At 41.7% G+C, this 22,643-nt stretch overlaps 1 protein-coding gene across 2 annotated transcripts; it reads left to right on the forward strand.

Moving 5' to 3' along the window:
- The first annotated feature begins 225 nt into the window (after window positions 1-225).
- LOC121924004 (antigen-presenting glycoprotein CD1d-like) lies at window positions 226-21,929 on the forward strand. 2 transcript variants are annotated; one of them, XM_042455044.1, is made up of 7 exons: window positions 352-416; window positions 7,802-7,898; window positions 8,909-9,184; window positions 10,780-11,061; window positions 13,300-13,581; window positions 16,541-16,640; window positions 21,123-21,929. In XM_042455044.1, the coding sequence occupies exons 3-7, from the start codon at window positions 8,992-8,994 to the stop codon at window positions 21,148-21,150; spliced, it is 885 nt and encodes a 294-aa protein (XP_042310978.1). In that variant the 5' UTR covers window positions 352-416; window positions 7,802-7,898; window positions 8,909-8,991; the 3' UTR covers window positions 21,151-21,929. The 2 variants fall into 2 exon arrangements, with proteins under 2 accessions (XP_042310977.1, XP_042310978.1); XM_042455043.1 differs by lacking the exon at window positions 7,802-7,898 and having other exon boundaries at window positions 226-416.
- The last annotated feature ends 714 nt before the right edge of the window (window positions 21,930-22,643 follow it).

The following is a 22,643-nucleotide window of genomic DNA, read 5'->3' on the forward strand; positions in this document are numbered from 1 at the left end:
AGAGGACAGGGAGGAAAGACCTTATTGCTGAAGCCCTCCTGGGGCGGTGCCAGTCCTGGGGCACTGCACTGGGCAAGCCGCCCATTGATCTTTGTGGCTGTAGCTGCTGGAGCTAAAGTCCTTCTTTTCTTCTGCTGCTGAGGAAGGGAGGGAGGGAGGGAGGGCCAGGGGGGTCCCTTCCTTCCATGTGAAGGCCACTCAGGGCTGGGCCCTCCTCCCTGGGGCTGCTTGGGTTCCCTATTTGGCTTGGAAGGCAGGCTGTCAGGCAGGCAGGCCTTGGGGGGAGGAGAGAGGGGCCCTGCTTTCGCTCTCCCTTCCCTCGAGGAGCATGCAGCTGCAGCAGGGGCTCCTTCTCTCCTGGAGAGGCCTGGTGCTGCTCTCCTCCCTTCCTTTCTGGGGAGAGGGAGCCCAGGGGGGTAAGTAAGTCCCTTTCCTCACTGTTCCCAGGAAAACATTCAGGGGTGGGGGGCTGTGTTGGCCATTTACCAAATCCAAACAAAACAAATCCACCAAACAGTGGTGAGATATTTTTATGGGGCCAGCCAAAATGCACCAGATACATGTTGCAAGCTTGAGAAGCTCCACTAGCTTCTTACATTGTAACCCAGTTGTCCCCAAACTGTGCCCTTTAAAGGATTTTGGACTTCAGCTCCCAGAATCCCAGGCTATTGACCCACATGGGTGAGGCTTCTGGGAGCTGAAGCCTAAAATCTTTTAAAGGGCACAGTTTGGGGGCCACTGAATTAGAGCAATGGCACATTACCTGACATGCTGCCTGAACCTGGAAAGAGAAGAGAGGTTATTGTCCCTTCGTCCACACCAGTGGTTCCAACTTTGGTTCTCCAAATGTTTTGGACTTCAGCTCCCAGAATTCCTGACATCAGTCAAGCTTAGCTGGGACTTCTGGGAGCTGAAGTCCAAAACAGCTAAAAGGCCAAAGTTTGGGAATCACTGGTATAGTGTGGGGTTGGATTAGATGACCTCTGAGGTGCCCCCCCAACTCTGCAGTTCTAGGGTCCATAGTAACAGGATTGTCTTTAATTCAGATGAGAGCCAGAGAGAGAGAGCACTAGACTTCCTTCCATACACTTCTGTAGTTACGCCTTTTCAGGTGTCCATACGCCTCTTGAGCAACAATGGCTACTTCACTTCTGGAAGCTGTTCCCTATGAGGAGAGACTTAGGGGGCTGGGTATTCTTAGCCTGAAGAAGAGAAGGTTAATAGGTGATATGATAGCCCTGTTTAAATATTTGAAGGGATGCCATATTGAGGAAGGAGCAAGCTTGTTTTCTGCTGCTCCAGAAAATAGGACCCCGAACAATGGATGCAAGCTATAGGAAAAGAGATTCCACCTCAACATTAGGAGGAACTTCCTGACAGTAAGGGCTGTTTGACAGTGGAACACACTCCCTCGGAATGTAGTGGAGTCTCCCTCCTTGGAGGTCTTTAAGCAGAGGCTGGATGGCCATCTGTCGAGGATGCTTTGATTGTGATTTCCTGCATGGCAGAATGGATTTGGACTGGATGGCACTTCGTGGTGTCTCTTCTAGCTCTATGATTCTATGATTCACCCTAATGATGAGAGCTGATTTGCCCTCCAGAGGTTGTTGGACTGCAACCCCCAGCATCCTTGACCCATGGCTATGCTGCCACTGGGCTCCTGTCACTTGCAGTTCAGCTATATCTGGTGACATCCATAGGCTCACCTATGATTAAAAAATGTGTGTGAGGGGGAAAAGCTGAACTTTCCCCCCTCACACTTTAAACAATGACAGACATTTTAGATTTTTAAAAAATGAAAATAAACATTGGAAAACAATGCTTTACATGGTTGCAGCTGCTTGTATTCTTTTTGCCAAAAAATGGAAAGAACAACACCAACAATGAATGATAAAACCTATTGATGTTTAGAGCATTATAGGCTTACGTATTTGCTAAATAACAAATCTCTAAAAACTGTTGATGAAGACTGGCTTCCTATAATAAAACATTGGAAAGAAAAATGGGAAGATCTGATTTTATAGAACTTGATTTTATAGCCCTAGATAGAGTTTATAGAACAAGAGACATACGTGAAAATGCAAACTAGTTGTAGCAAAGATAAACAACATGTAATGTTATTGGGGCTTCTCATTTTAAGGTACTACTTTTATTATCATTCACTAATTGTAATTTGCTCACTGTGTTGAAGTCCAACTGATAGATGTGGAACAGACAGATAAGATGTTAAGAAATATTAGATTTAATGGGGTGACAGAACATGATTATCGATTATGCTTTCAGAAAGTTAATGAAAAACCAGGAAGAAGTACAACTATGGCAGATATATAATACTGCAATTATGGTGATTGTTGTGGATTATATATATTATAAGAAAACAAAATAAAATGTGTGGTTTTAAAGCAATAGCAATAGCAGCTTCATTTATATACTGCTTCATACTACACACTACACTTAATCTTAGCCGAAAGGCTGAGAAGCAAACTAAGCAGTCTCTAAAGTGGTTTACAATTGTAAGCTAATTGGTGGCAACAAACTGGGTACTCATTTTAGCAACCTCAGAAGGATGTAAGCCTGAGTCGAGCTTGAGCCCTGGCTAATATAGAACTCGCAACCTTATGGTTTTGAGTGAGTGGCTGCGGTACTGTGCCACCAGGGCTTTAAAGCAACACAGAAGAGCCGAAGATCCTTGCCATGCGCTCTTCAATATATATATATAATTTGGTCAGGCAAAATGCAAAAGTGGGCAGAAATATTTTTAATGGGCAAGAAGAGTAACAAATATGTTAAGGTTGAAAGTGAATCTTTGAAACTACTGTACCTCAACCATGTCTATCAGACTTTCTCCTTGCTGAAATGACAATTTCCAGAGGCCAAAGTCTACCATCCACCATGGTATTCTTGTAAACAAGCTAGTAAAATGTAGTGTAGACAAGACCACTGTTAGATGGATTTGCAATTGGTTGACTGGCTGAACCTAAAGGGTACTCTACAATGGCTCCTCTTCATCCCAGAGGGAAGTGACTAGTGGGGTGCCACAGGGATCAGTCCTGGGCCCAGTTCTATCAGTGTCTTGGATGAAGGAATGGAGGGCATGCTTATCAAATTTGCAGATGACACCAAATAATTTGTGTGGGTAGCTGCCAGGGGTCCTCTTGTTGGGAAAAAGGACCTTGAAGCAGTGGTACATACACTAGTAATCTCTTGTCTTGATTTCTGTAATGCACTCTACATGGGGCTACCCTTGTGCCAGGCTCGGAAGCGTCAATTAGTTCAAAATATGGTAGTCAGGTTGGTTTCTGGTCCATCAAGGTCTGACCATATAACACCTGTTTTAAAATCTCTCCACTGGCTGCCAGTCAGCTTCCAGGCGCAGTATAAGGTGTTGGTTATTACCTTTAAAGCCCTACATGGCTCGGGCCCGAGTTACTTACGGGAACGACTCTCCCTACACAATCCACCCCGCACTCTCAGAACATCTGGGAAGAATCTATTGGAATAAAAAAACTAGATTAATAACGACAGCTTTCACTGTCGCTGCTCCAAACTATAGCATGGCCTACTAGAAGAGATCTGTCTGATTGCCACCTAGGATGCCTTTAAAAAGGCAGTTAAAAGATGGATCTCTTCCAGTGGGCTTACCCATCCGATCCTGTATAAGAAATAATAATAATAATAATAATAATAATAATAATAATAATATGCTTTATTTATATACTGCTCTTCCGAAACGATCAAAATGGTTCACAGAATCATAAAAAACTTTCACAGTATAAAAACAACATTTCAATATATCTATCAATAAAAACAAATAAAAACTAAACATCAGTAAAACAAGCATGGAATCTATCAATTGTAATTAACCATTTATATCAGGGGAGACAATCTCTATGAGGAGTCTGAAGGGAATGCTAATTGGAAGAGGTGGGTCTTTAAAGCCTTTTTGAAGGCATCCAATGTGGAAATCATCCGAAGCTCTTCTGGAAGTTTATTCCAGTACTGTACGTTGGTGCAACTGAAGAAAATGCTCTCTGGTGAGTTGCTGCTAATCTCACCTTAGGGTGTACTAAAAATTTTTTTCCTGATGTTCTGAGAGTGCGGGGCGGACTATATGGAGAGAGGTGTTCCCTCATGTAACTCAGGCCCAAGCCATATAGGGCTTTATAGGTAATAACCAAGACTTTGTATTGAGCCCGGAAGTTAATAGGCAGCCAGTGTAAAGATCTTAGTACTGGTGTTAAATGGTCTGACCTGGAGGTTCCAGCTACCAATCTGGCTGGCTGCTGCATTTTGAACTAGCTGAAGCTTCCGAACCTGGTACAAAGTGAAGTGCCAAAGAGCTACCACTACTGCCATGTAGAGCGCATTACAGAAATCCAAGCGAGAGGTTACCAGTGCATGTACTACAGTTTCAAGGTCCTTTCAGTTTAGACAGGGACGCATTTGTCGTATCAGCTTTGGCTGATACGACAAATGTTTTTCCTTCACATCCACTTGAGATGATAACTGTAGAGATGAATGCAGGAGTACTCCCAAACTGCAAACTTTGTCCTTTAGGGGAAGTGTGACCCCATCCAGGACAGGATGACAAATTTCCCTGCCTGGGCCTGGGGTACCTATCATGAGTACAGTGGTGCCTCGGGTTACGAAATTAATTCGTAACGCGGCCGCTTTCGTAACCCAAAAAGCCTTCGTAAGCCGAATTGCCATAGGCGCTAATGGGGAAAAGCCGCGATTCCGTGCGAAAAAGCCGAAAAAAGGCCCCAAAAGTTTTTTTCGTAACCCGCGAAAAAACATTCGTAACCCGAAACAATAATTCCCTATGGGATTTTTTCGTATCCCGAAAATTTCGTAACCTGGGTATTTCGTATCCCGAGGTACCACTGTACCTCTGTTTTCTCTGGATTCAGCTTGAGTTTGTTTTCTCTCATCCATCCCATTACTGACTTCAGGCAGGCATCCAAAGGAGAGATGCCATCCTTAGTCACTGGATCAGTTGGAGACATGGAGAGATAGATCTGGGTGTCATCAGCGTACTGATAACACCGAGCTCCATGTCTCCGGATGATCTGTCCCAACGGCTTCATGTAAATGTTAAATAGCATGGGGGACAGAATGGCACCTTGGGGGACGCCAGATGTCAGCTCTCTTTTACGAGAGCAGCTGTCCCCCAGCCTCACCATCTGGAATCTTCCCGAGAGGTAGGACCGGAACCACTGGAGCGCAGTGCCACCAATACCCAACTCTCTCAAGCATTCCAGAAGGATATCAAAAGCTCCACTCCTATCACCAGAAAATTCTGTGATCTATGGTTGTTGTTATTATTATATGATGGCCTCTGTTAATTTTAATCGAAGTATGATTGTTTATTGACTGTGTTTTTGTATTGTATACTTTGTATGCATTGTATTGGTTATAATCCCGCCTCGATCTGCAGGGAGAGGCAGGAAATATAACTTATTTATTTGTTTGTTTGTTTGTTTATTATATATACTTGACTACCGGTATGCTGAGGCAGATTTTGGGGACAAAATTGTGTATTTTGATATGACTCATAGTTAAGTCAAGGATAAAACTTAGGAGCATGTAACAAAAGAAATAAAAGACAAACCAAATTAAAACAATGCCAAAGAATTTACAAAATTCTGGCTGGCATAACTGTTGGTGCTCATGCTAACATCTGGATGGATAAGGGAACTACAGTAAATGTAGTTAGGATGGTAGTGTGATGTGTACCAGGTTCTGCCAGGGTTAAGAAAATGCACACATGTCTAAAAGGATGAAAGGGCAAAGCAAAGAAAATCACAACTATGTTAGCAGTGATTTATAGCCTTTAGCTTTATCATAACTTTGCCTAATTTTAATCCAGAAAAGCTCACAAATATGGACCAATGCCATATTCAGATCCTTCAAAGCCTGATTCCACCCAGTGCTCCTTTGAGGTGAAGTGCCAAAGAGCTACCACTACTGCCAGTTTCCCACTCAGGAAGTTAAAAAGGCTAAAAGTGGTGCCATGGTAAAAAAAGTACAGGGAGTTGGTGCTTCTTTTTGGTGTGTCCAGGACGAACTAAGCACTCGCCTTTCGCTCCTCTACTCAGAGAACAGGATGGTTCTTTTCTTGATAAGAGTTAAAGTTGAATTCTTATATTTACCCATGGATAAATCGACCCAGGTTTTTTGGGTGAATTTTTACTAGAATTTCTAGACTTATACATGAGTGTGTGTGTGTGTGTGTGTGTGTGTGTTAGAATAAACTGATTGACTGATATACTGAGTAAATAAAAGTTTAAGCCATTAAAAAGAAATTGAAGGTGGCCACAAGACCCTTCAGTTATACATCATTAATTTGTCTCATGAGAACAAATTGTTCTTGTCAACGCTTTAAAAATGCACACAGTAAAATAATTTTTCAGTAAAATAATAGCTTTGTAATATCATGTTAGGGTCTAAATACCCTGAATGGCATCAGATTCTATTTGATCTTGGAAGTTAAGAAGGGTCAGTCCTGGTTAGTCCCTGGATGGAAGACTGTCAATGAGTACCAGGTGCTGTAGACTACATTTCAGAGGAAGGAATTGGCAGAACTATCTGTGAGTATTTCTTGGTTGAGAAAACCCTATGAAATTCATGGGGGTTGACATAAGTTGGCCGGCAATTTGAAGACACACACACACACACACACACACGGCCCAAACCAAAGACAGATACCTGGCTCTCAATCCATGTACTGTTATTCAAATGCTTGGCTTTGTTTATTTTTGTGCTACCTTGACAGTGTTATCTTGTGTACACCAAGTGGTGATAGTATCCATTAAACCTACTGTCAGTCTAGATTGTAACACAATAAAATATTGAAAGGTCAAAGGGGAATGAATACTTCTGCAAGGCACTTTATTTTATTTGATTTTGCATCCTAATCAGAAGCAGCCTAGGTTCCTATGCATTGTTATCAACTCAAAAGTAAAATATGTGTTTGTCCAGGTTCCCTCCAGACAAGGATTTTATCATGCATTTGGCATTCTTCATTCACAGAATTGTATGGGAGAGATCCAGATGTGATTTTCCACCTTCTATATTTTCTTACTTCTGTTGTTTTGCTCTTTTTCTCCCCTCCATAAAAGAAATCTGCTAAGGAGAGAAAAAGGAAGTAGTAACAGTTCTTTCATTTCTTTTGACACAATAGTGTTAGTAGCTGTCTTTTTGGAAAGCATCCTCTCTCTATGGTGGCAAAACAGTATGGAGTAGATAGAGCTTAATCCTGCCTCTTGCAATAGTTGAAAGGTAGCTCCAAGCTTAGGAGTGGGCAAAAGCACCTCTCTGGCTATTGCTGGACTGCAGCTCCCATAAGCCCTAGTCAGCAGTGTCAGTGGTGAAGAATGCTGGGAGCTGTAGAACAACATCTAGAGGGCCACAAGCTGCCTACCCCTGTAAATGAAGTTCCTTAGTTACTGTGGCTAATGTGGCAGGAAAGAATAGCTGAATAAAAGCAGATGTGAGAAAGCCTTGCTGAAAGATGAACAACTGGAGCTGTCTCTGGTTTCCGGTCTCAGTTTAAGGCTGTCAAGAACCACAGTCAGAACAAGATGAACAGAAGAGCTGAGATGTTTCAGCTTCCTGGGCTCTAATTGTGTTTTGGTGCTTTTTTTTTTTTTTGAATTGTGGCTGATCTCACTAAATATTCTGGCCTTGTCCTGCTAGAGTCTTAAGGCTGACAGATCTTTCCAGTCTGAGAAACAGTTTGCTTTGCATGTTGTTGGGATGGCTGATTCCACCATCATTTTCTGCCTTTGCTCTGCTGCAGGGTTTCTGGCTGTCTCTGCTTCTTCTGGCTTGCCTTTCTTAGCAACCCATTGCTGATGACGTACAGTGGACGCCACAGCTTCCTCTTCACTCGCATGGTACCTAAGCGTTTATATTGAACAATGGCCTTTGGTCTGTCCAAACATTTCTTTGGGAGGCAGCCAACTATAAATGCTGGATTAAATTTGCAAGTTCCCCCTATTGTTTTAGGTTTGGACGGTAGTACTGTAATTTTAGTGGTTATTGTCTGAACAGCTCTGTTTTTTTTTTTTAATTTGGTTTAAAACATTAGAACATTGTGATCTATAATATTGCTGTGAAATGTCTTTATGAAATTTGGTTTGAAAGTTTATTTGAAATATTCACAGTAAGCGGGACAGGAAGTTTATTTCTGGATCAGAATTAATAGTAATTAACATAAACAACAACAACAATAATGTGTTAATAATTGTCATTACTTGTATCCAGTTGCAGCCATGTACTGTACTCTTACTCTCTGTTTCTCTCACTCTCTCTGTATACCTGAAGCCGTTCTAATAGTATACAGTGGGCACTTGGTATCCATTGGAGTTGGATTCCAGGATCCCTTGTGGGTTGCAAAATCCATGGATTTCCAAGTCACATTAAATACAGTGGCATAGTAAAATGGTGTACCTTATATACAATGGCAAAATCAGTGGTTGCTTTTTGGAATTTATATATTTTTAAAATATTTTAATGTCATAGATGGTTGAATCCATGAATAAAGAATCCATGGATAGGATACAGAGAATTGGCTGTACTCTCTGTATCTGAGAAAGTGGATCATAATCCACATAAACTCATGCTTATCAGTCAACCTTAAAGTCTCACCAGATTCTTTGCTTTTGTGCTGGAACACAGAAACTTAATCAACTTCTGTGTTGATGAAGATATTTTGGAGGGGCAGTTTGTTACAGAGGGAGTGGTTAAAACTGCAGCAGCCCCTGAAATTCCTTTCCCTGGGCAATAATTAAATACACAAGAGTCCTGATGTGCATATAAATACTATATGTCTGTCAAACTTCTGCTAAAATTTTCAGGAATGAGGTCTTTTCACATTCTCTTCTCTCTGTGTGTGTCTGTCCAGCCTCCTTTCCTCTCCCAGTAGAACTCCATCCTTTTCAATTATTGCAGACTGTAGCATTCCAAAATGCTACTGTCACTGATGTCATGGAAGCAAATGCTTTCCTAGGAGACATGGAGACCCATTCGCTTGACAGCCAGAAGATCAGATTCCTCCAACCATGGGCCAGTAGTGCCTTCACACCTCAAGAATGGGACATGCTGGAGAAGATAATCAATGCCTACCTTATAGGCTTCAAAAAAACCATCAACGACATGGCTAAGACTTTTAATGCTAGCTGTGAGTACAAAGATCATGATTAATCCTGTTCTTCAAGATATGCTGTTGATCTCCTCATGAGTAAATATCCTGCCTTGATCAGAAATGGGCAACTTGTGGCATATGGGCCACAGGTGGGACCCCTGCTGTTTTTAAGCCCTGGGTTATCACTCATTGCCAAATAAATGTTGTTTATTACATGGAGAACTGGCTGCTCCTGGAAGCTTCCAGAAGAACAATTCTCATCCAAAGCAAAGCAAGTGGCCTTGAGTTTCCTTTTAAACATTCTTTGAAAAAATGTGACGTAAACCTCAAGTCAGTTTGGCTATTTTTTTTAAAAAAAATTAAATTCCAAAGCCTAATAAATTTGGGCCCCACAATGTGCCCCACAATGTGTTTTGGAAGGAAATGGGCATCAGATTTAGAACTAGCTGCATAATCCTCAGCTTCTGACCTTCAGGTGAGAAAAGTCTTTTGCTTCTACTGCCTGACTCCACCATTCTTCTCTCCGAACACATCTTATTCTTATTCCCAATTTGGTCCTGGCTATGTAACTAACAAATCAAGGGCAGACGGGGAGGAAGAAGGTTGATGAGGCCCATGATTTTTCTTGTCAGCATGATAGGTCCTGACATGTCCTTGCCCACCACAAATGGCCATGATAGGTAGGGGACTCAGGGATTGGTAGTCCAAAAAATAACTTTTTCCAAGCTCTTGGGAAGTCATTCGAAAGTATGAATGTGGACATTCTCCACACTGGCCTCAATGTCCTGGGTCAGAATATCTGAAGAACTGCTCTTGCCATTTGTGACCCTGTTAACTGATGGAATATCCCTCACAGAAGGGATTAGCCTTCTCCCCCCAAAGATGATGATGATGATTAAAGTTTTTTTATATAGTGTTGTACGTTTTACACAGCACTTCACATAGTCATTTAACAAATTTAAAGATAAAAACCTAAAATCAGAAGGCAACAAAATTATAAAATAATGACTTATTAAAATAACTCTAAAACAGTAGGCTATAAAACCATCTAATACATATTTATTTAATGGTAAAAAATCAAGCCGTAATCAGAAAAGCTTCCCTAAACAAAGTTGTTTTAAGTTTGGACTTGAACTCAACTAAGGAAGTGATGTGGAAGGCCACAGCCCTACCCCTGCTGTAGAGAAAGACTCCTATCTCTTACCTACAAGGATTCCTGTCCCTCCACATTTGCGGCTTTGACTTTTGCAGATTTGATTATTCACATATTTTATTAATATATTCTCTCTAGGAATATCAAGGTCCTCCAGCACAACTCTATGGTCAACTTTAACCAAAAGTTGCACTGAAGGACCTAGAGATTCCTAAAGAGAACACTCCACTAGGCATTTGTAGCTCCTCCAGCGCAATTCTGTGGTCAATGTCTGGCAGATGTTGACCACAGAGTTGCACTGGCGGACTCAGAGATTCCAAGAGAGGTGTTCTCTCAGGAGAAAACATAGTGTTTTTGTTATTTGTGGTTTTCCCACATTGATGGGGGTCCTGTGCCCCTAACCCCAGCAAATGTGGAGGGACGAGTGTATTTTCTTCTGTTCCTCAATAACTGGTGGTTTTCACATTTCAATCCCCAGATCCTCTTGTTATTCAGTCCTTGATTTTTTGTGAGATTGAATCTAATGGGACAACGAGAGGTTTCTATAATGGCGCTGCAAATGGAGAAGTGATGGTTGTATTAGATGCTGATAATGCTGCCTGGGTTGCCCAAAAGAAGGATAAGCTCACTCTCAGCGTTCAAGCCTACCTCAACAAAGACAAGGGCACAATTTCAACCCTTCGCAGCCTGTTGTCAAACCAGTGTATCAAAGCTCTCAAGAGCTTTCTTCAAGCTGGAAAGGCAAGTCTGGACAGGCAAGGTAAGGCTAGAGTCTAGCATTTTATAAACATTTTTATGTAACCCTAAAGGCACCAGATCTCATTTGATCTTGGAAGCTAAGCCCAGTCAGCCCTGTTTGGTACTTGGATGGAAGGCCACCAATGAATACCAAGTACTGTAGGCTATATTTCAGAGGAAGGAACTGGCAAAACCACCTCTGAGTATTCCTTGCCTAAGGAGAGACTATGAAATTAATGGGGTTGCCATAAGTCTAAAAGCAACTTCAATGCATGTAAACAGAGTATTGTTATATGGGAAATAAGTCAAACGTTATGAACTTTCGGTGTTTACATAGAATCATACAGTTGGAAAAGACCACAAGGACCATCCAGTCCAACCCTCTGTCATGTAGGAACTCTCAAAGCTGGTGTTTAGGATTGAGGTGCCTTCTCTATTGGACAGAGATTGTTTTTGTTGCAGAAGTTCAACACCCACCATTTTTTACTATTTTAGTGGCTGGCTAAAGCCAACTGGGTATTGCAGTTCAGCAATATCTGGAAGGCCACACAACTTCCACCCCGACCTAGATTTTTTTTAGAGCAGTGGATCCTTTCCCTTATTCCATCAAGAAACAGGATACTAAAGATATGCAGAAAAGGAGAAGTTTGAGGAGCAAATGGCAAATACTGTATATCATGCCCCGGAGATGTGGAGTTCAGCAGAAAGTATTTTTCTCTTGGACTACAAAATATCTTATGTCAGCTCTAAACAAAAGAAATGTAGAAATTGGTTGCCTTGCTGCTAAATATAAAATGGGACAGTGTACAGTACTTGGGAGCTTGAAAGAATGAAATGGAATTTTAAGTTAACTTTTAAAAGAAGTGATAGAAGGACAATAGCCTTGCTTTGTCCGCTGCTGGAAAAATTAGATTCCCAGTTTTAATTTACTTTACTTTAATAGCATTTTTGCTCTGTCGTTCAGTGGAAGTGGCTTGGAATGAGGTCAGTAACAAAGAAAGTACTGTACATGCACACTTGCACACACATCTGATTCCTAGGCTCAGAGTTTAAAAATCGTGACACAGAAGGAAAAAGTGTTGTTGAAAAAGAGGGGAAGCATAGTCAGGGATATATGTGTGTATGTGCCTTCAAGTCACCTGTGGATTTAAAGCATTCCCATGAGTTACACAGGGTTTTCTTAGGCAAGAAACACACAAAGTTCCTTCCTATGAAATATAACCTACAACACTTGGTATTTGTTGGCTGTCTCCTATCCAAGTACTAACCAGAGGTGAACCTGCTTTGCTTCCAAGATCAGACAGGATCTGGAGCATTTCATATGAGTTCTTAAAGTTACAAAGTGATCATTATGAGAAACACATAAGGAACAGCAATCCTTATTGTAATCCAAAGCAGTTGAGGCTGTTTTGGTCTTGAGTGTCTAAGACCTGGTACCTGTTGTGTGATGCCAACTCCCTCTTGTCACTGCCTTATCTTCAAAGCATTGTTGGAAACACCTTGCCATTGACAGGGAAAACCCATCACTAAGCTCCCAGTAACACTGATATAGTGCTAATCCTCAGGTGCAGTAAGTGATTCCTGTGCGAGTTCCAGCACTGAGCAGTCATGTGGTGTCAGTATTTCTTTCCCACCACACTATTTCAGAACAGCTGTTTTTTTTAAAAAAACTTTCTTTTATTCATTTATTTGGTTAAACTTTATTAGCATAATTGTGTTAACTCTTACACACATACATACACACAATGAAATGCATGCTGGATAGGGCATAGGGCAGGGAAGCTGGGTTAAGGACTAAGCAGAAGAGAGTGCATGGGACCAGCAAGAGCCTGATTGTGCTATAGAAGCGATATGCTATAGAGAGAGCTCCAAAACCAGGAAGTATCCACTTCCTTTCAATAATGCAATCACGGCGAGAATGGGGGTCGTGTGATAAAGTTCTAGGACAATAGGTCCAGAAACCAGTATGGCATGAATCCCCAGTGTACATAATGATATACCCAGATGATTTTTTAAATGGTAAATTTTAAACAATGAATTTTAAATGTCGATTCTTTTAATATGTATGTGTCTTGTTTGTTCTTTTAAACTGACATATGTTTTAACTGAAATTGCATTTTAACTGACGCATATTTGTTGGTCCTTTGTTCTTCCCCACAGCAGACCATGGGGAGAGGCGGATAAGAAATAATAATAATAGTTGTTGTTGTTGTTGTTGTTGTTGTTAAGTGTAGCTTCTGAGAACTGTTCTGTTTTTCAGAGGTGCCTGATGCTGTGGTTTTTGCTCAGGAGTCTCCTGACTCTTTGCTGTTAGTTTGCCGAGTCACTGGTTTCTATCCACGCCTGGTGAATGTCTCCTGGCTGCAAGATGAGAAGGCCTTACCCAGCTCAGCAGTCAACTCCACTGGCATCTTGCCTAACCATGACTTGACCTATCAGACCAGGAGTTCTCTGACTATTAAGTCAGCAGATATTGCACATAGTTATGCTTGCAGAGTGGAGCACAGCAGCCTGGACAAGAGAAGTCTTGTCATCCCTTGGAGTGAGTATAGAGTGTCCCTATTCCTCTAGAAAAATATGTTCCCACTTAGGACCCTATTTCTTGATGTAATAAACCTGGTTGGGAGGTACTTGGACATCAATGAGCAGATGGTCAGGATACCATGGTCCAGGCCCATGGCATCCTGTCCCAGGTTCTGACCCGGGTCACTCTCTGGGCTGGCCATGCTTCCCACAATTGTTGTGTCTTCTCAGAAGGCCCCTACCATGGCCATAAGGGTGGAAATGAGGAACCTGGCTACACCCAAATGGCCAGGTGCTCCTTTTCAGCATCACAGATTGTGGTGAGGGTCTTCAGAGAAGATGTGACAGTGGTGGAAGATAAGGAGTGTGTGGAGCCGCGTGGTGTTTCTGCTCTCACTGCAGCAAACAACATGTATTTTTGCGTGTCTAGACTGGCTGATACTGGCCTGGGGCTATTGGCCTGTGTCGTCCATATAAGATGATGCTAGGCTGGGGGGAACACGGGCCTTTTGATCCATGTGTACAGACCTCACACAACAAAATATTGTTACTGTGATTATTTAGACTTTTGCAGCAAATTAAAGTAGCCAGATATAGTAATTGTTATCACACAAACATCTTTAGTATAGATTCATGTTGGGCCTTGTGTAATAAATCCGTTTGCACTGATGACAACAGCCTTTCTCAGTCTGTAGTATTTTCTGTTTTGGTCTCCCAGCAACCACAGCCAACACAGCTAGTGAGCATTAATTATGGGAGGTCGCAAGCATGGGTTTGCACGATCTGAGCAGAGCAGTGGAGGGAAGGAGGTCTTGGAGGTATCTCATCTACAGGGTCAATATGAGTCATAGTCGACTCGAGGACAGCTAACAGTAACAACAAACACAACATGCGCCACTTCATCTCCAAACAGATGTCAAAACATAGATGCAATCTCCCTTAAGCAAAAAGGAAATACTAATATTAATAAATTGAAATATAATATGAAACAAATGTTAAATATTTGATGTCAATGTATACATCTGTTTATTGAATCAGCATACCTAAATCCTGAGGGCTTCAAGAAAGCATGGAATATCGATCTCCATACAAATGTAGAAAATATTAATTGGAAAGTACAATGGAAAAGCCTTCTAATAAAATATGTATCTTTCCATATGAAAAAATACATTTAAAAATAATATATTGTTGGTACCTAACTCCAGTATAGATGAAATACATAGACAAACATGTATCTAAAAAATGCTGAAGGAACTGTAGGCACTGGGTACATGTTTCTCAATGTGGTGGAAGTGTCCCAGTATTTCTGGATTTTGGAGAAAGATATTTCTAATAATAAATCAATTTACAAACCAATCAGTTCCAGTTGATCCCAAAATATGACTTTGCTTCATCTTTTGTAACAATCATGATGGATTAAATAATAAAGAACTGGTTACATTGTCTTATACTGCTGTAAGACTTGATAATAACTCGGAACAGAAAAAATTTGGCATGCCTCTAAGGTTAAAGCCTGGTATAAAAGAATTTGGGAAATAGCACTTACAGAAAAGTTAACCCTGTTGTACATGATAACAGAAATAAACAGCCAGAATTTAGCTTTTCAATGTAGTTTCCCTTTATTAATTTCATCAATGACAGTGGTGAGTTTGTATTTCCTTTAAAGTCACTTCTTGACCAGTGGAGAGACGTTTTAGCAGTTGAATTGTAAAGAGCTGTTCAGTTATTAATTTACTGTCACATTCTCATGCTGTGAACCTGTGAACAAAGACTAATCACACAAGAATTTAAAATCTTATTTTTCAGAAATAATGTGCAAGTCCTGTTGTGTTCCTTTTTTGTTCTGTTACAAAATGATCACATTTTGCACCATGTCATGTTGTTAATAACTTAAGTTTTTAAAAAGAATTATGAGACGTGTTGTCCAAAACATGTGGAAGTCACCAGATTGGGAACGATGGAATTACTGTATCATTTACAGCTAGTGGAAGCCTCCCAAAAGCGCAAATCATTTTGGCAAAGAGGGGGACATTCACTACATCCCCTCGGATGTTCCTCTTTGGTTCTTGCATTGACAAATCTGAATTCCCAAGCCCAGCTCTTCCTGTACTTGTCCTGCTTATCTGTTATAAAATGGTTGCTTACTGAATACACTCTTTAGATTTACTCGGGTTCCTTCCCCAACTGTCGGAAACAAGTGGTCATCAAGAGGAAAGTATAATCAAATGCTTGCAAAAAATGCAGGTATTTAGAAAAGTTTCTGGAACATGGTTTAATGTTTTGAGGTTTCACCTAGAGGAATATTGCAAGCAAGAAAGGCAGAAAGATTTGATTCTCCATTTTCTGAAAAGATGAAATCCAGTTTTAAGCTCAAAACTACATTTCGGATTCTTAGAATTTGGGGTGGAATGAGGTGTTTATATGAATTGAGTTGCACTTTTAAAAAAAATCACCATGCCATTCAAAAACCTATTCCTTGCACAAAATAAGAAGCATATTCACATAAGCTGAAATTCACAAGCGTTGGCTTTTTCTCTGCAGATCAGAAAATTGTGTGTATTCAAGAGAGAGAGAGAGAGAGAGAGAGAGAGAGAGAGATATTTAGAACAGGAGAGGAACAAGTGCAAAAATCTCTGATTGTCTTTAAACCAGAGTTTGCAGACATTCCTTTTCTGGATTAAGGCTTGCAGAATCATCTTCCCAGTGTGACTAGTAGTCCAAAAAAGTAACTTTTCTGAACTTGGTACAGACCATCACCATTTTTTTTCTATTTCTAATCACTGTATACAATACACTGGCTGTTACCTGGGAAAGTTTGAGTAACAAAAATTAAGATGTTGCTCTAAAGCATTTGGACTGCCTTGGCTAAAGAAACTTAAATCATGGCTACACAGCTGGAAGCGCTGTGACGTCTTTCTGTTGCTTTTCCTTGTATGATTGTGTTTCTTTCTTTCTGTCTGTCTCTCCACATTCTTCAGAAAGGAAATCTGGAGTGGCTGTACCAGTAATAATCGGCATCCTCGTTCCTTTGTTGATAGCTGTCTCAGCAGTAATATTTTATTGGTGGCGGAAACGTCGGTGAGTGTGGGGTGCTCACTGTTGGAAAAAGGATGCTAGATTTGATGCACCCTTGGTTAGATCCAGAATGGCTTTTTCTTATATTCGGAACAAAGTGGAAAGTCTTTCTATCACATAGATGAGGGTTATGAGATAAGCCCAGTGGAAGCATTAACTTGCTGGCAGGTAGTGTTAGAGTGGAGATGGAGCCAAGGCACACAGATAATCCTTATTCCCACATACACCCATTAGCATTCCATACTGTCACTTGTTCTTGGTTTTTCTGGGACTCTGTAATCACATTTGGTTGAACACCGAGGTCCTGTGATCAGGAGCCCTTATAATGCTGGATTTCAATTTTGGGAAATCCATAGCATTGTTGAGCTGAATTCAGAATCCTATACATACTGTTGTGCTGTGGGTGTGGGACATTGGCTTACAGGCATACCCTTGTCATCTCTTTCACCCTATACATGAACTATGTGTACAGTCCAAGGAATAAACCTGCCTCAGGCTGTAGTAGTCCAAACAATGCTGATGTACTGGCATACCATTGCATCCTTTAATACCAAATATATTACCCATTAGTGTTCAACAGAAATGTTCTTCTGTGCATGCTGAGCTCATGGCACACAATATGCCTGTTCTGTGGAGCATGTACAATAAAATATTTGCCAGAACACTCTACAATATGCCCATGGTCCTCTGACAGAGCAGTAGAATCATAGAATGGTAGAGTTGGAAGAGACCGCAAGGGCCATCCAGTCCAACCCCCTGCTATGCAGGAAATGTCAATCAAAGCATCCCCGACAGATGGCCATCCAGCCTCTGTTTAAAGACTTCAAGGAAGGAGACTCCACCACTCTCCGAGGGAGTGTGTTCCACTATCGAACAGCCCTCATTGTCAGGAGGTTCCTCCTAATGTTGAGGTGGAATCTCTTTTCCTGTAGCTTGCATCCATTGCTCCGGGTCCTGTTCTCTGGAGCAGCAGAAAACAAGCTTGCTCCCTCCTCATTATGACATCCCTTCAAATATTTAAACAGGGCTCTCATATCACCTCTTAACCTTCTCTTCTCCAGGCTAAACATCCCCAGCTCCCTAAGCCTTTCCTGATAGGGCAAGGTTTCCAGACCTTTTACCATTTTAGTCACCCTCCCCTGGACACACTCCAGTTTCTCAATGTCCTTTCTGAATTGTGGCGCCCAGAACTAGACACAATATTCCAGGTGGGGCCTGACCAAAGCAGAATAGAGTGACACTTTTACTTCTCTTGATCTAGACACTATACTTTTATTGATGCAGCCTAAAATTGCATTGGCCTTTTTAGCTGGTGCCTCACATTGTTGACTCATGTTCAACTTGTGGTCTACTTGGACTCCTAGATCCCTTTCGCATGTAGTTTCATTTAGCCAGATGTCCTGCATCTTATATCTGTGCATTTTATTTTTCCGCCCTAAGTGCAGTACCTTACATTTTTACCTGTTGAAATTCATTTTGTGAGCTTTGGCCCAGCTTTCTAGTCTATTCAGGTCATTTTGAATTTTGATTGTGTCCTCTGGAGTATTAGCTATTCCTCCTAATTTGGTCCTAATTTGTAAATGAGGCAAGGGTTATCTGAAAGTGGAAAGACTGAAAAACGCAGAGCTATCACCAGCAGATTTATCACCCATGGCCTGCAGAATTCAGTGGAATACAGCATTCCTTTTGAGAAAGTCAGTTTCAGTGACTAGTAGGTTATCCAACATGGCTGAAGATCCATATGGCAGGATGGTAGCTGTTATATACAAGGTCAGATTATGGTAGTTAGGGCCGTGGAGTAGTACCAAAAATGGCTCACTTTTTGCACATGTGAGATCTATTCTGGAAGAAATTAATTAGTTAATTAATTATATAAATGCCAGGACCAGATGAACTACATCCAAGGGTATTAAAAGAGCTGGCAAATGTAATATTGGAGCCATTGGCAATAATCTTTGAGAACTCCTGGAGAACAGGAGAAGTCCGAGCAGACTGGAGGAGGGCAACCATTGTCCCTGTCCGGGATTGCTGCCAGCAATCTCTGACTTATGCTGATAACCAAGCCTGCAGCCAACACGTGTAGGCAAAACAAACCTTGTGGAGAAGCAGTCAAAGAGCAAGCCGAGGAAACAAGCCGGTGTCGGGGTTGCAGAAAGTCAAGCGTGCCGAAAGACGAGCCGAAGTCAGGAAGCCAGAAAGCAGCGGTCAAAACAGTCCGAGGTCACAATAGCCAAGAGATAACAAAGTCCGGTCCGAGGTCAAGGTACAAGGTAACAAGATGTCTGGAGCTAGAGCGACAGCAATCACACCAAGGGCACATGCAATAAACTCTAAGCAAACAAACTCAAGCCTCTCTCCCACTTAAATCAGGGAAGCTCTCCCTCGAGCCACCTGAGGCTGGTTTGCCGATTGTCTTTCTGCAATCCTCCTGGATCTGCGCCTGCAAGCACTCTCAGCCCTTCTCTCTTGATAAGAAGGCACTTGCAGGCACGCCTCGTCTCCCGAATCACTACTAGGCTGTGGCAACATAGAAGGCCTTTCCTCAGCACTAGGACCTGGTTGGACCTCCTGCTCTGGGGCTGGGGAAGCACAGCTGGGACCTGGCAGAACAGAACTAACACCTGGCGTAGCCTCAATCAGCCCTTGCTCTGGAGGAGGCTCATCCTCCTCCTCATCCTCCAAGAGCTCATCTTGGCTGGCCATGACAGTCCCCATCTTCAAAAAGGGGGAAAAAAAGGATCCCAACAATTATGGTCCAGTTAGTCTGACATCAATACCAGGAAAAATTCTAGAACAGATCATTAAACAGAGAGTCTGTGAACATCTAGAAAGCAATGCCATAATCACAAAACGTCAGCATGGGTTTCAGAGAAAGAAGTCATGCCAGACAAACCTGATCTCTTTCTTTGATAAAATTACCAGCTTGGTAGATGAAGGGAATGCTGTGGACGTAGTATATCTTGATTTCAGTAAGGCCTTTGACAAGGTTCCCCATGACATTTTTGCAAACAAGCTTGTAAAATGTGGGCTAGACAAGGCAACTGTTACATGGATTTGTAATTGGTTCACTGGCCGAACCCAAAGGGTGCTCAACAATTGCTCCTTTCCTCCTGGAGAGAAGTGACCAGTGGGGTCCCCCAGGGCTCTGTCCTGGGCCCAGTGCTATTCAACATCTTTATCAGTGACTTGGAGGACAAAATTGGGGGCATACTTATCAAATTTGCAGATGACACCAAACTACGGGGAGTAGCTAATACCCCAGAAGACAGGATCAAAATTCATGATGATCTGAATAGACTAGAAAGCTGGGCCAAACCTAACAAAATGAAATTCAACACGGAGAAATGTACTGCACTTAGGGTGGAAAAATAAAATGCACAGATATAGGATGGGGGACACATGGCTGAACAAGACTACAGTGTGAAAGGGATCTTGGAGTCCAAGTAGACCGCAAGTTGAATATGAGTCAACAGTGCGATGCAGCAGCTAAAAAGGCCAATGCAATTTTAGGCTGCATCAATAAAAGTATAGTGTCTAGATCAAGAGAAGTAATAGTGCCACTGTATTCTGCTTTGGTCAGTCCCCACCTGGAATATTGTGTCCAGTTCTGGGCACCACAATTTAAAAAGGATGTGGAGAAACTGGAGCATGTCCAAAGGAGAGCGACTAAAATGGTGAAGGGTCTGGAAGTCATGCCCTATGAAGGAAAGACTTAGGGAGCTGGGGATGTTTAGCCTGGAGAAGAGAAGGTTAGGAGGTGATATGATAACCCTGTTTAAATACTTGAAGGGATGTCATATTGAGGAGGGAGCAAGCTTGTTTTCTGCTGCTCCAGAGACTAGGACCCAGAATAATGGATGAAAGCTACAGCAAAAGAGATTCCACCTCAACATTAGGAAGAACTTCCTGACAGTAAGGGCTGTCTGACAGTGGAACTCCCTCAGAGTGTAATGGAATCTCCCTCCTTGGAGGTCTTTAAACAGAGGCTGGATGGCCATCTGTCGGGGATGCTTTGATTTGGATTTCCTGCATGGCAGGGGGTTGGACTGGATGGACCTTGCGGTCTCTTCCAACTCTATTATTCTATGATTCTATGAAATAAAATAAAAAGTACAATAGCTAGCAGTACAAAAATATTCATGTATGAATCCATTTCCAGACCTGCCACTTCAGCAACACTGATAGGTAGAGTGCCATGCATTTTCACTTAATTACTCGAGGAGCACACAAACTACTGATACTAGAAACATCAAGAGATTCAGGAAGTGACTGGAGGGGAAGAAAATGCAAATGCCACTTTGTTCCCCATTAGTACTGGATCCCATAGTTGGTGAGAAGCTTGGAGCAATTGAACCATTGATAATTAGGCACTGGTCATATGCTTGATCGCAGGGGGTTGGACTGGATGGCCCTTGTGGTCTCTTCCAACTCTATGATTCTATTATTCTAATCACATTATCACATAACTTTCTGCTCTTTTTCCAGCCATTATGAAGGCATAAATCAAGCATAGCGTGCAGTCTGGGAAAAACTAAGGAAACCGATGTAGCGAGACAGAGAAGAAGCAACTATGCAAAACATGAGATATTCCATACCTAATATTCTCGTTGTGTACCTTCAAGTCATTTTCGGCTTATGGCAACTCTTAGGCAACCCTATCATAGGGATTTTTTGGCATGATTTGTTTAGAGGAGGTTTGCCATTGTCTTCTCCTGAGGCTGAGAGATTGTGACTTGCCCAAGGTTATTTAGTGGGCTTCCATGGCTGACTCTCTACGTAAAAAGATTGCAGGTGGCAGACACTGAAAAGTTTCTACCTGTTTTCTTAGAGTTCTTCTCCATCTTTCACTGTGAGTTGGAATAAAAACATCAATAAGCTATGAATTTATGGTTTTATGTTTGTAAGCCACTTCAAGGGCATTGCCAGGTGGTAGCGGATGAACATTTTACACAAATCGCTGGAATTCTAGTTCATACTTTGAGCATCTGCTGGAGTGAGCGATAGTCTACAGAAGCTCATGCTGTTGTAAATGTGTTAGTCTTTAAGGCAGTGGTGGTGATCATGTGCTCTTCCATATATCTGATCACAACACCCACCGTAACTAATGCTGAGGAATGCTACAGGCCAAAATCTGTTGGAGGGCTATATGATCCTGGAGAATGATTTTGGTTCTATGGACTAACATAGCAGCTAATTTGCAAATTACTTTATAGAGGTGCTGTAACTGACAATGAAATAAATCTTGTAAAGTGCTTTTCTTATAGAAATAAATCATAGTTTTAATTACTGCTAGCTCTGGACTCCTGTATTTTGTCTCCTGTGTTGATATTTAGTCAATTTGCTTAGTAAACAATGACTCACACTGTAATAAATATGATTGATCACCAGGGTGTGTGTTTGTATGGAGCCACCTTATTATCAGCTTTCCTTACTATAACCCAAAGCTTTTGCTACACGCAGCCACAAATGATACTCCTTTCAAAATAAGCTGTTGGTCACATCCAATCATACAGTCAAATAGTCAGACTGCTGCTGCATGTAAATTATAGAGAAAGGAGATTCTAAAAAAATTAAGAAATCAGTCTCTGTACCTGGAAAGAACCTGTAGGCCACTTAAAATCATGCACTTAATATTTAGAGGAGTGTCCTCCTTCATCTAAGCATGAGTCTCCTGTTGTCCAAACCTTCTTCCAATTAAAGAATGGTGTAAGGCTTAAATTAGGGCTCCATTCACACTAGAGAAATAAACCAGTGTGGAACCAATTTATTTCTGTGAAGTTCATATTTGCCTCAACTGCACTTGGTGCAGTTTGTGGGGAGGTGGCCAAAAAGCCCACTTAAACTGGCGTATTTGACACTAGACCCCTTAGTGGTTCTTTTTTTAAAGCAACAATTTGAATCTTCTGTAGTATGACCATGCTACCAAATTGATTCGGATCATGCTGCATCGTTCCCGGAAATGGAGGCGCCTCCATTTTAAATCGATATGGTGGCAAATGTGAACAG

This window comes from Sceloporus undulatus, chromosome 2 (genome assembly GCF_019175285.1).
Source record: "Sceloporus undulatus isolate JIND9_A2432 ecotype Alabama chromosome 2, SceUnd_v1.1, whole genome shotgun sequence".
Taxonomy (NCBI): Eukaryota; Metazoa; Chordata; class Lepidosauria; order Squamata; family Phrynosomatidae; genus Sceloporus; species Sceloporus undulatus.